This window comes from Symsagittifera roscoffensis, chromosome 2 (genome assembly GCF_963678635.1).
Source record: "Symsagittifera roscoffensis chromosome 2, txSymRosc1.1, whole genome shotgun sequence".
NCBI lineage: Eukaryota > Metazoa > Xenacoelomorpha > Acoela > Convolutidae > Symsagittifera > Symsagittifera roscoffensis.
Window position 1 is genome coordinate 75,454,334 of NC_087063.1, and position 13,216 is coordinate 75,467,549.

At 40.7% G+C, this 13,216-nt stretch overlaps 2 protein-coding genes across 2 annotated transcripts in view; one reads left to right on the plus strand and one right to left on the minus strand.

Annotated features, from left to right (window-relative positions):
- Window positions 1-1,186: 1,186 nt before the first annotated feature.
- Window positions 1,187-10,483, minus strand: LOC134839202 (transmembrane emp24 domain-containing protein 2-like). The gene is made up of 4 exons (XM_063854674.1): window positions 10,282-10,483; window positions 9,479-9,677; window positions 2,081-2,197; window positions 1,187-1,897 (listed from the first exon to the last, which is right to left on the minus strand). Exons 1-4 carry the CDS (start codon window positions 10,456-10,458, stop codon window positions 1,773-1,775), a joined length of 618 nt encoding a protein of 205 aa, XP_063710744.1. The 5' UTR covers window positions 10,459-10,483; the 3' UTR covers window positions 1,187-1,772.
- Window positions 10,484-13,139: 2,656 nt separating this feature from the next.
- LOC134840527 (coiled-coil domain-containing protein 13-like) overlaps window positions 13,140-13,216 on the plus strand; it is a 213,220-nt gene continuing 213,143 nt past the window's right edge. Inside the window, exon 1 of the mRNA XM_063856404.1 lies at window positions 13,140-13,156. The gene's annotated coding sequence lies outside the window, so the exon portion shown is untranslated. The remainder of the gene's footprint in view (window positions 13,157-13,216) is intronic.

A 13,216-nucleotide genomic window follows, 5' to 3' on the forward strand; every position in this document is an offset into this window, starting at 1 on the left:
GTAAAAACAGCAATTTTCCCACTTTGCAGAACTGGCTGTGGCAAGTGATGTTGAAAGAAGTAAACCTGTACTTACACAACCGTTTGCTTTTCTAAATGCTACAACATCTATTGCAGATCTACAGAAAGGTCGCAATACCTTTGACATCGCAAATTATACCAAAGAGATCGATAGACAGATTTCACGTGGATGCTCTAATTTGAACTTCTGGGTCTGAATCCGTTTTGTCATTTACATGTCAGCAGAGTCCGAGTTACTCACTTGTAGTAATCTAGTTGTTGCGGCCATTGAAAATGGGACGAACTTTGTATTCGGGTGTGTTTTAGTTTTTTTTTTGTTTTCCACGCAAAATGAGGTACGACCAACAATGATCAGACTGGGTTGTATGAGAAATCACTTAAAGGCCTTTTAGTCCAAAAGTTCCAAAAATTTTCCCAGTGTTGAGAAAAACCGGTTTGAAATTTGATTTTTTTGTCTTAACTCGAGCGAATAAAGCAAGCAGGCAGTCTTTTTTGTTTTCCATGCAAAATCCGCTGCCACATTTAATCATTGGACTGGGTTGAATGATATATCATATTTACAATCTTTTAGTCGTGATTCGAACATCAAAAAAATTTGAAATTTTTTTTTTTTTCCAGTTGTCGAGGAAAAACCGGTTTGAATTTCTGTTTTTTCGTCTAATTTCGAGCTAGAGAGCAGGCTTACATTAGCTTATTTATGATTAATTTAAGCCTAGAAATTTTAGTTTACTCTAATGAAGCTTATTTTTGGAGTTTTTAGCTTCATCTTAGGAATCAAAAACTTCAAAAATTTGGGAAAAATTAAAAATTATTTTTTTTTGTCTTCAAAAAGTGTTTTCCAATATGCATATATTACAACGAAATAACTATGCTCTACTTTTTCGTTCAGATTTCTTTATCACACCAAGCCGAAAAAACGACACTAATTGGAAAAAACGACACTAAAATAACTTTGTTGTAATTTTTCAAGACTGGTCGGAACATTGTGCTACTTGCACAGTAACTGGCTATCCCTGTTTATCGTTTAATCCTTGTGCAAAAATGGAAGCATTCTCATGCTTCATCTTACGCACCACAAACTTTCCAGACTTGATTTCTTTTTTCTGCCATTGTCTCCGCTCGTGTATAGGTCTTCCTGATGTTCTCGCCTCGACATTAAAAATTGATTCCGAAAAATTCTGAACATTATATTGATAACAAATATTGAAACGGAAGGAAAATTAAAATACACAAAAACGTATAACCCTTACTACCGCGTCAGATACCAGATAGTATTAGAAGTCATTTTAATCATTTTACATACAAAAGCATTTACTACATCACATAAATAACATTTCTCAAACAATGTAAGTTTTTTCCTTCTCGATCAAATCGACTAACTTTGAAGCCCCAATAATAAATTTAACGTTGTCAGCACCAACTTTACAACACAAAAATAGCATACCTCGGTTGAAACACCATTAATTATAAACATTTATACATAACTTTTCAGAGCTCTTCAAGATCTCGGGATGGGGATGATTTGATAAGTATGTGCTTTTTCCATAATTTCATTTAAGGAGCTAGCAAACATTTTAGCTAGCCACAAGTCGATTATTGATTTTGAGTCCAGTAAAGTATGCCACTAATGGCATTCAAGTCTTGAACGAAGTTATTTGATGCGCCATCAATGATACGTCTCTTATATATGTAGTAAGTTTGACGGAGCGAATCCCAACATTTTTTCTCAATTTGATTAGTCACACACACGCACTAAACGACCCTTCTGACTTCAAAAAACCTTTTCAGGTAGTAGATTTGACCGATTGTCATTGTCACCAAAACCGCCGCTTCGAAGAAAGCCCAGAGAACAACTCGAGAGTTCGTATTCTCGTTAACTAAACATAACAAATAATGGCAATTGATTCCGAGGATTTCAAGCTTACACTGACAAAAACAATACTTAAGCCTAATACTTGAAGCTATGTAAAAATTAGTTTAGAAAACTGTCCACTTTTTTAAATTTGATACTTTTTACAATTACAATTTCTAAATTACTTTGATTATAAATTATAACTTACTCTGTCTGTGGACTCGTTCTCTCACTTCCATGTATTCCTGCTCGTGTTTGACATTTGTAAGGCCTCTGGATAGTTTTTCCACCATTTCTTTCAGCTTGTTGTGAGATGTTTCTTCGTCTGAACAAAAAATTTTGTTAAGCACTTAGAAATTAAACTTATGTCTCAGATGTATATTCTGAGCAGGGGCGGATTTGGGAGGGGTGGGTGGGGGGCGGACGCCTCCTCTCTCTCTCTCTTAGGGATTCGATCCCCTGCCGACCCAAAGGGTCCCCCTTTGTACTATTTTGAGCTATCCAGTTTTTGAAAAGGACACCAACTTTGGCGCCAAATTAAACTAATTTTGAGGGAGGAGCGCGCGCCGAAAAAACGCGATTTTTTGGTCTAAATTTTCCCAAAGTGCCGAAAAATGCCTTTATTTGGCCTATTTTTCGAAATTTTGCCTGCTTTGGCCAAACTAGGGTTTTTCGAGGTCTTTTTAGCGCTTTGGGAGAGGTCGAAAAATCAATTTGGTCGACCTAAAAAAAGGGCCGAAAAAATGTTTTTAGACGAAATCTAAAAACATATAAAAACAGCAGCACAAGGAAAAATTCTCGCTCTAAACTAACAGGAATTATTGTTCCAACCAGTACCTAATGGTTGATAGGATCTATGGCGTAGGAGATGTTTGTTCCACTCAAGATCGATGGTTATGTTATGATAAAACCCTTAGATCTTGATTCAGAATCAGCAAATCAATAACTTTGTCTGGGAGTCGCAAAAATTGGTCTGCAGTTTTTGATGAGCAGACCAATTAACGCTGGGTAGGAGGTCTTAATCAAGTTTCAAATACAATTAAACGGCTGTTCTTGCATTAAAATAGGCATCATCAACTACTTCTTGAAGGTTTTTTCATGTCCCTTCAACTACGAACACAAATTTCTGGAGCTAAAAAAATTAACCAAATATAAAAAAGAAATTTTGCACAAAGGCGAAGCGGAGCTTGCGATACAACACAGCCATGGGAAGTAAAAAAAAAAGAAAAATGTTTAAAAAAAAACAGTGCCAACAATTAAATTTTCGTATGTCCATTTTCATTCTAGGCCAACAAGACAGATATTTAAATATTACATTGGGAAAAAAACTTACGAAGAGGAAACAAACCCGACAGTTTTTGGGCAGACCCAAGTTGATCCGGAAAAAAACAACGATTTTTATTTTTTTTTAAATTTAAAGTTTGAAGTCTCTCCTGAAACTACAATGAACAACACTTGCACTTGCAACTACAATGAAAGTCGCTTATACCACAAGAAAATATTGTGATGTGACAACTAAGCCGGCAATCTTTGACCAGACACCAGTTGAGCCGAATCAAACAAAAATTAAAATTTTCGAGTCCTCCCGAAACTACAAGGAACAACACTTGCACTTGAAACTACAATGAAAAATTCTAACAGAGCAAGAAAAATCCGTGATGTCGGCCATCCTCTGATCTGAGCACAAAGTCAAACGGAACTTCACACCACTTGTGATAAGACACTAACATATCATGGAGAGCTAGCCCAAAATAGTTGACTAAAAAGGGGAAACAGTTGACTTGACGGAAACAAGCCAAGAAACGCAATTGCCAGATAACAGTAGCATTGACAAAATTCGGTGCGAAAGAGAAAAACTATAAATTAGTATGACAATTTTTTTCCGCTCAACAGGCGTGGGTTGAGTTAACGCATGGTTTTTACACAATGTTTTTACGCTTCATGTAATTTTTCACTCTCGCAATCTATACTTTTCCTCCTAAGGAAGATATACATGCATTACTTAAAAACAAAAAAAGATATCCGGTTGCTGTTCAAGTAGAACATAATGTTCCGGCCACAATAATCAACAACATAGCCTACATACAGTTGGAAAAGAGTCAATGAATGCAAGTAAACGGAAAAAAAACAATGACTTATTTGTTGAAAGTGACAACTATCGAATTTTCGAGAAAAAAAATAGATGCCCTTAAAACCTTTTGAATTTTGAGAAAAATTGATGTTTGGCCTTTTTTGATTAAATTAATCCTATTTAAGAAAACTGGATCAATAGGTAATTTTTTTATTCCGCTGTAAAATCTGAAAAATAAATTTTACTTTCGAAATTAGAAGTCGATCCCGTTTTTCGTGACCTTTACAATTTTGCTGTTTGATAGTGGAGTTTGCCTTCCTTTTAACAATAGAAGTGCAGTGAACTTAAAAAATCACAGGTCAAACCGCGAAAAATCAAAATTGAGCGTGAACAAATTTTAAAGTTTTTCCTGAAAAAAAAAATCAGCAAGATCTATATAAGAGTACTCACTACGTTCATTACTCTCAATAAATAAAACAAATATAAATACAAAGTTCATCCCCCTTCTCAATGGTACGGAACAAAAGTGAAATTTTAAAAAGTTCTGAAGAGACGCTCAGAGAAACATCAAAAACCATTTTCAATGGAATTAAATTAAATTTTCACCATGAGCACGAGACTATCTGGCCTAACTAGAAACTAAACTAACACTCAAAAATTTCAAACCGGTTTTTCTCGTTACAGAAAAAACTTAAACACACCCGAAAACAAAGTACTTCCGCATTTTCACTATTCGGAACAACAACTATTTTAACATTAAAATTGATGCTTTTTCCGGCTTTTTGCTATTTTGAAGTGAATGGTACACTTGATAAAGCGCCAATTGTTTCTTTGCAGCTCGAAATATTGAGCAGCACTAGTCTCTCATTTTTCAAGCAGGTGCAGACACCAGCAACAGGTCTAATGATTTTCCTGTAAGTTAATCAGTTTCGGGTTTTGTGAACACGATGTTCCACTAATTGACACTACCTATTTTTGCTCTATCTTTTTTATGTTCTGAACACTAGTTTTATTCTGACACCGGATTTCGTTTCCATCTTTTTTTTATTTCTTCAGTAGCATCCCTTTCTTATTCAGTAGAAATTTATTGGGGGTAAAAAGTTCGGACCCAGTTCAGTCATTTTTACCTTCCTTTCTGGGCAATGTTCGTCAGAAAGACTTACCAGAATATCAAGAAAGAGTTTGCATTGCTCCATTGGTTTCAGAGGTGAACCAGATATTAGTAGTTGGATTCATGCATAGCGAAACTTAGACAAGATAATTTGCTTGCCGTTCGATCACGAACTTGAAAAACTCATTTATTGGGTTTTCTTTTATCTGCTGGCTCAAAAACAAAACTGAGATTATCTGCTGGCAAATTAACTTGGCACGCGTAGACTTTAATTAAGCCAACAACTATTGGGCTATCGAAACTAGAACGCCTGCCAATGGAGGCGTGAATGGTTTCAAAATGTTCGCCTTCAATGGAGAACGCCTTCACGAGGCGGCAGATGTGGATCCGGAAACGGATCTCAAAGTTTCCCCAAATCCGAGAGTGTGCCTCACGACACATCGATGACCTTCCGGGTTTTTGGGAGGGCGCTCAGCTAAACTCGCTTATCTGAGTCGCCTCCTCTTGATGGCGGGAGACGTGGAAAGCAACCCGGGCAAGTCCAATGGCAGTGCGGAGCTTGCAACAAGACTACAAGGCAGAGCAAGGACTGGGTCATTATCTGTGTGGACTGTCATTTTTGGCATCACAGAAGATGTCTGGGGATATCAGTCGAGGAGACCAGGACTCTATCCTCTTATAGGTGGCACTGCGGATGTGAAACCGCCCCCCAGAGTGCACCTCCTTTCCAGAAAAGCAAGAAGAAGCCAAAAGTCCGCACTGTGCAGCTGAACATCGAAGGCTGGAAGTCGAAGTCGGTCACCTTCAACAAGATGCTGGAAGACGAGGAGATCGACATCGCGGTCATTCAAGAGACAGAACTGATGCAAGACTCCGCCACCCCGAACACCAACGGATGGCACGTTCACAGACGGGAGAGGAAGATCCACCGGGCGAGCAAAGAGCAACTGCAAGGAGTTCTGGCAATTGTCTGCAGACAAGGGCTTGAGACCAAACAACTTGACGATCTGACGCTGCCCGGACAAGCAGCCCTGGAGTTGCTCGGAATAGAAGTTGCGACTTCCAAAGGCAAGCTACAAATTTGGAACATCTACCGCCCGCCTGCGCGAGTCGGCGACGGTACAGAAGCGAGTCTGCACCTCAGCGCGTGGCCGTCCAAGGAGAACGTCGTCATCTGTGCTGATGCCAATACTCATGGCCAGTGGGACAAGAACTCAGAGGCCGACACCCTTGGCACAAACATCGACGACTGGGCAGCAGACAACCAGATGATCATTCTCAACAACGGCAACGCGACAAGACTAAGAGGAGGGTCACCAACAGCGCCGGATGTCATCATCGTCCACAGCAAGAGGGATCATCTGGCCCAGTGGAGGATAGGAGACCCTCTGGGATCAGACCACCTGCCACTGATCACAGAAATCAGCAACACTGCGACGAGAAAGAAGACGAAGGAGAGAAGCTTCAACTACAAGAAGGCCGACTGGCCCTTGTTCAAGATTGAAGTGGACAAGAACCTTCGACAGTTCGACTCCGGCGACCTCACCCTGGAGAAAGAATACAAGAAGGTTCAAAGACGTCATCCTGGGAGCTGCCAATACTGCAATACCGATATGCGGAGTGGGGAAAAGCTCCAAACCCTGGTGGAACAAGGAGTGTGCTGAAAGAAGGGCACACTACAGAGAGTGCTTCCGGAGATAGCAAGACGACATGACCGAAGAGAAGAAAGAAGAGAAAGACCTAGCGAAGAAACAACTAGATGACTGCATTCGAGATAGGAAGAAGCGCGCCTGGAAAGAGTTCACTTCCGAATTGGACCCAAGAGACCCCAGCACGAAAGTCTGGAACACTCTGAAGAGCATGGACGGTACGAAGAAGCAACCGCTCCCAGAAGCGCCGATCTCGGGCAGTTTGACGGCTAGAAGCGCACGCGACAAAGCAGAACTCGCTGTGAGAACGTATGCAACAGTGAGCCGTGTGAAGGTCGACCGATTGAAGCAGAGAAGCTTACCTCGAAGTGAGGAGACTCAACGAAACTCCCGAGGGAGACGACTCTACCGGTGACACCTTCAGCCGGATAGAGTTGGATCACGTCATCCAGAAGATGAAGAAGAGCACAGATGGTGAAGACAAGATCCACCCCTGAATGATCAAGAACCTCTCCGACAAAGGCCTCGATAAGCTCCTGAGCATCATCTACAGGGGTTGGACCGAAGGAAGAACACCTGGCGAATGGCGAAAAGCGGTCATCATTCCGATCTTGAAGAACGGAAAGCCACCGAGCGAGATAAAAAGCTAACATCCGGTGTCTTTGCTGCCCTGTGACTCCAAGGTCATGGAGAGCCTCGTCACCATTAGGCTCAAGAAGTCTGCCAGCGACATCAAAGCCATTCCTCCCCAGCAAGCAGGATTCTAGAAGGGCAGAATGACGACCGACGTCCTGGTGAACATTGCTCAGAAGGCCTTCGACAGCCTTCAGCGGAAGGAGCGAACCATCATTGTCACGGTCGATCTGAAAGCGGCTTTCGACAGAGTTTGGAAAAACGGCCTTCTCCGCGACCTCGCCCGCCTCAAGATCCACCCTACTGCTCTCCGCTGGCTTCGAGCTTTTCTTGCTGACAGAAAGGAGGCAGTCCGTTGGGACAACACCATCAGCCGCTTCAGGACGTTCAAGGAAGGGGTCCCGCAAGAGAGCCCTCTCTCTCCTCTTCTTTTTTGCCTCGCCACCGCTACGCTGCCGATAAGGATTTGCAGCTCAGCACCTGGAGTGTATGCGGACAAATTCGCAGACGACTTCACCATCTCAGCGTCTGGCAGGACAGTAGCAGAAGCAGCAGTTCGCCTCGCCCCTGCTCTCCGGGAAGTGAAGAAGTGGTCAGCAGATTATGAAGTTCTCCTCTCCACGGAGAAGACCGCGGCACTTGTCGTTTCCTTTGACCCATGGGAAACAGTTGGGAAAGCGTCGACAGGCCTGAGTTTCCTCGGCACTCCGATCCAGAACAACAGACATCAAAATTCTTGGAGTACACCTGGACACACAGATGTCATTCAAAAAGATTGTGTCGGAGATGGCGAAAAAGATCAACAAAAGGACACAAATCCTCCAAGCACTAGCAGGCAAAGACTGTGGCATCCTTGCGATCGACTTGTCCCAACTCTACAAGGCCTACGCGAAGCCCGGTGGTCGGTACGCTCTGGAAATCTGGAGACCATTTCTATCGAAGACAGCGCTCCAGACGCTTGAGACAGCCAACAACAGAGCAGCCAGGCTGATCACTGGTACGCTCCCGGGCACCCCTTCGGCAGCTGCGGTTATAGAAGCAAACCTAACACCGATCAGGATAAAGGTGGAAGAAAAAGCAGCGCTCCTACTCGACAGATATTCCAGGTTCCCCGACGACCACCTGAAAGAGCTAACAGCACCTGCACCCAGGTCCCGACTAAAACCCAGGGATGAAGAGTCTCACAGGCTTGACTGGCGCAGCACTGCAAGAAGACTGCTGAACGAAGTCCCGGAAGGAGGTAACCTGTTCGAGCATATTGTCGCAAAGAGAGAGGAGAAACACTGAAGAATCTATGAAGAATTGACACCCGAAACATCAACTCACCGAAGAGCCACCAAAGGAAGTCCTTTGCCGCACTCAGTCAACAGAAGCAGAGAAGAAGAAATAACGCTGCACAGGCTGAGAACCAACAGAGCCCGCTTCCTCCGCCAGACTCAACAAAGGTTCGGCCTCGTTCCGGACCCAATCTGCGGGAATTGCAACCAAGAAGGGGAATCAGTGGAGCACTTCATTACATCTTGTGTTTCATGGGAACCAAAAAGAAGAATCGCCATGGGGGACGGCTATCCACAAATCACAACCCTCCAGTCAAACCCGGACAAAATCTTGAGCTTCGTGAGGCTCGCAGGGCACCTCACGTTGCCCCCGATAAATAGAAGGGCTCCAGCCACACACACACACTATTGGGCTATAAAAATGATGAGTTTTTATACCTCTTCCTCCCGCAAAACACCCAAACCTATTTTCACCCTTCCAAACGCGCGATGTGATCTAAGCCGATACACGACGAAACATTTGAAGCCGGAAGAAAATAAAAATGCACATACAAAATCCTGAAACTCAACTCAATTATCTGCACCAATTAAAATTGGCATTATACATTAGTTTTAAGACAAAGCCGCACTTTCAAGAAAATGTTTACTACGGTACCTCAATAAGTACTTTAGCTTTCATTATGCTTTAGCCTTCTAACACTTGCTCTTGGATTTTTTTAATCTTTATGTGAACCTTGTCGAACCAGAAATTATCTAATGGAACATTAACCGGACTATATGGGAATTACAATCCCTTTGCTTTGCAAGAATTCACTTAATATTATTATAATTTTTATGATTATTATTATTATTATGAGAAAACTACCTTCTGTTTTCCCGCTTTCATCCCGCTCGGCGCTAGCGTTGAAGACGTCCATACTAAACATCACAACCTTGGGGGTCATGGTGGACATTTTGTTCCCAAAGCAGTATTTGTACACTCCCGCAACGTCTGCCGAAAACGTGTTTCGTCCGTTTGATTCTCTCTCAGCAGAATATATAACTTTACCGTCAGGAGCAGTTATCTACAACATGAAATATTCAAGAACGTATAATGCAAAATGCGAATTGCAAAATGCGAAATGTAAAATGCGAATTGCACGGTCATCCATGTACAAAAACGCAACACTTATATCAAACCTTTCAAAAAGTGCTCAAACATGGCAATTTTCGCTCTTTTTAGATTAAAAATTATTGGTTGGTTCGTGAAGGGTCAAAATCCACCTTCCCATAGAGAAAATTCTATATCTGCCTCTGATACGAGCAACTGTTTGGCTCTTTCAGGAGAACAGTGGTTCTGCCCTTAAAATGGGAGTGAAATGGAGCTAGCCAAAATTACTAATCACAATATCGTGAGATGTGCTCGATGACCTAAAAACTCTCTATTATTATCGGTAATATTCACTCTATGAGAACATAACCCGTTAAACTTCGAATCGCGGTTTTGCTCGATAACTTTCCTAGCAGTGCCAATTACGATTGAAACGGTTTCATTGTGCTTTACTACCCGCCCCGATGTGACGTGTATTTGATATACCTTGTATAACGAAGGAAAATACGCCCGAATTTAGTTTTTACCGTTTCAATTCGGAAAATTTCTCGGGCGAATACGTAACCAAACTTGCTAACCTGCACATCGATGTCGAGGAAACCTCCTTGAGCGACTTCAAATATGAGCGACATTTTTGATTTCGCATCTACTCGTTCATGGAAACACTCTTCAGAATGGGCATCTATTGTAACAAAATATCCATGCCCAACGGCCATAAACGCCAAGACACAAATAAATTGAACCAATGCTTTCATTTCTAAAAATAGAGTGATAGGAAGTGAAAAAAAATACAACAGATCAACCCATTGGATGTAATCAGATTTAAGCAATTTCTGGGTGAGAATTTCTCACCATCTGATTTTTAAAAATGAAATCAATGAGCCTTGAAACACGTTGTGCCGGAGCATTGAAACTCGTAAAAAACTACACCAATTATCGGACACTGACATTTTGATTGTCGGTATTAGATCCAGGAAAACGCCCTTACACTGCTTTGACATCGAAAAAAATTACTTAACACCTCTAAAAAAACTGAATTAAAACCTTTCATTGTTAATCAAATTTTTAAACGAAATAAAAAATATTAAAATTCAAACAATTTCGGATTTATGACCATTGTCAGGTTAAAAGAATTGATATACAATGACTTACAGACAATAAAGCATCATAAAAGATATTAAATGGTGGTTCTAAACAGAAAAAAATGTATCCACCAATCAAATTTAAGCATTATTACGTTGCAATTTTTTAAAATTTATTGTTTTCAATAAAACATTCGCCCGGAAGTACATATCGACGGAAAAGAAAGCTAGATTGTAAAACGACTGGCTAGCGTCTAAACACAGCTCTACATGTTTTTAAAGCCAGTTCTTTTTGTGGTCCTTCTAACATCGGGTCGACAAAATCGTTACTGTTTTGGGCTATCGGCCAGAACGCTCAGATTAACTTAGTTACATGCAAAAATAGTGAGCTCATGGCTGGGTCTGTGTCCCCAGACCACGTGGTCACTCTTAAAAACAGGGCTACTACTTATTTATTACAGTACTTTTGTTTTTGTTCAGTAGATAAAAATCATCATATCCATCGGGTATGGATCAACCCTTTCCCTCAACTCCTAGCTTCTCATACTCTGAAAATGAATACGGTGTTAATTAAATTCAACCTAGGACATTCCAGGAAGCTAGTAGTTATTAATTTGGAGTTACAATTTCCTCCCCGAGACCGTTCCAGATTCTGGAATCCGGACGAAGAGCGGTCTAATCGTCCTTCCGGAAGGCTGGTAAAGCCGTCTCAATACCCTTCATCTTTCTCGGGAAGTCTACGGTAACGATTGTACATTTACAACCGTTACTATTTGGAATGGTCTTCCGTTAACATCAACCACTATAATTTCTTCGTTCGTTGCTATTTCTCGTTCGTCTTTTCTGTTTCAACGAATTTTGTTCTCCTGTTTTTCCTTATTCTCAGTTGTAGCGAAACTTCAAGATCGTGACGTCTTTATTTTGGAACGACTTTTCGAAATTTTTTACGTGACGCCAACTGACCATTCCCGATTCGTTAAATCGTTCGATTGGTACAGCTAATCTGCTAAAACTGCCAATTTTCCCTTTTTATGGCTACAATAAGCTTTCTAATTCGCCATGCATTTTGGCGCCGTTCTGGTCGAATGTCACAGACTGCGGACAGCCCGGTCAATGTCCTCATTGAGTCTCGTGGTATTCATTAAAAATGATGAAGTGCCATCGAACAGAATTTACAAAATGCTTGAAACCAGTTTCATCCATGTCACATCGACTCACTGCAGAATACAATTTGCATCATTTACACTGTTGTAGCCTTCCAAATGCTTCCACTCATCTACACTTTTTAGGATATAAATTAATTAAAAAACTTTTAGCTCCAATGTCTAGTTTTAAAACTTTTCTCCTAGGTTTAAAACGTGTTGGGACGCAGGACAGTCCTGCCAACCAGCAAACTAAAATTAACCTCTTATGCTTCTTTTTTTCGGAAATTTAGTTGTTATTGGTCCTGAATATTAAAATAAAAATACTTGGTGGTTGGATGGAACAAAAAAATAATCTCCTTCTTCAAGAGTTTATCCAAGCCCTTCATATCACCACCAAGTTATCATTCATCTTATTGGTTAAAAACAACCATGCAGGCTAAAATATTTAATATACTTCTCGCTCAAGTCTCTCTAGATAAATAGTAAGTGTATCTAAAGTCACTAATAGAATTACAAAGCAAATTTATATATGCAGCAAGTTCTTCAACTCCAAAATTCAACTAAAACTGTTCCTTATTCAACTAAAATTCAGCATTCATCTAGAGGAATGCGGAGCAGACAAGATTGCAGTTGAGGCGAGAATTTCAGACAGATGCTTAGACACTAATAAATTTTGACCTATAGAAGCGCTTTATATTTCGAGGAGAAGACCTGCCCTCAACACGCGCGAGGAATACCGGCAGCGGTACCTCACAGTCAAGTTGTGAGGTTTTTTAAGTCCGTTCGTTTTAGTCACATGACTAACTCGGGTCTTAACTGATGCTATTCTTATATTCTTTTTAATGTTAGTTTTTATACATTTTTTGTAATTTCTACACATCCATTTCCATTCCGGTTTTACAGGTGCTTTGTTTTTTAGATTGGCTGATGATGACTTTTATGTCGAAAACGTTTCTGGAATTTTTTTCACATTGATCTGCCGTTTTTACCACTAAAATTTTTTTTCTTCATTCAGTTTCAATTGCAAGCTTAATTGCTTAGTTTCTCATTTGTGTTTTTCTCACATAAACATTTCTGAGTTTTCACATCTTCTCCTTAATTACTTTTTTGTTCACTTCTTTGTTCACTTTATTGTTCACTTCTTTGTCATTGCTCCATCTCCTCCTCCTGCGACATTGACTCCGCACTGTCAGTTTAGACTAATTGTTATGATAAACTTATTAAATAGTTTGAGATTAGAATGTCAATGGAAACAAGGAATGGATCTGTGGGACATAGAGCTCAGG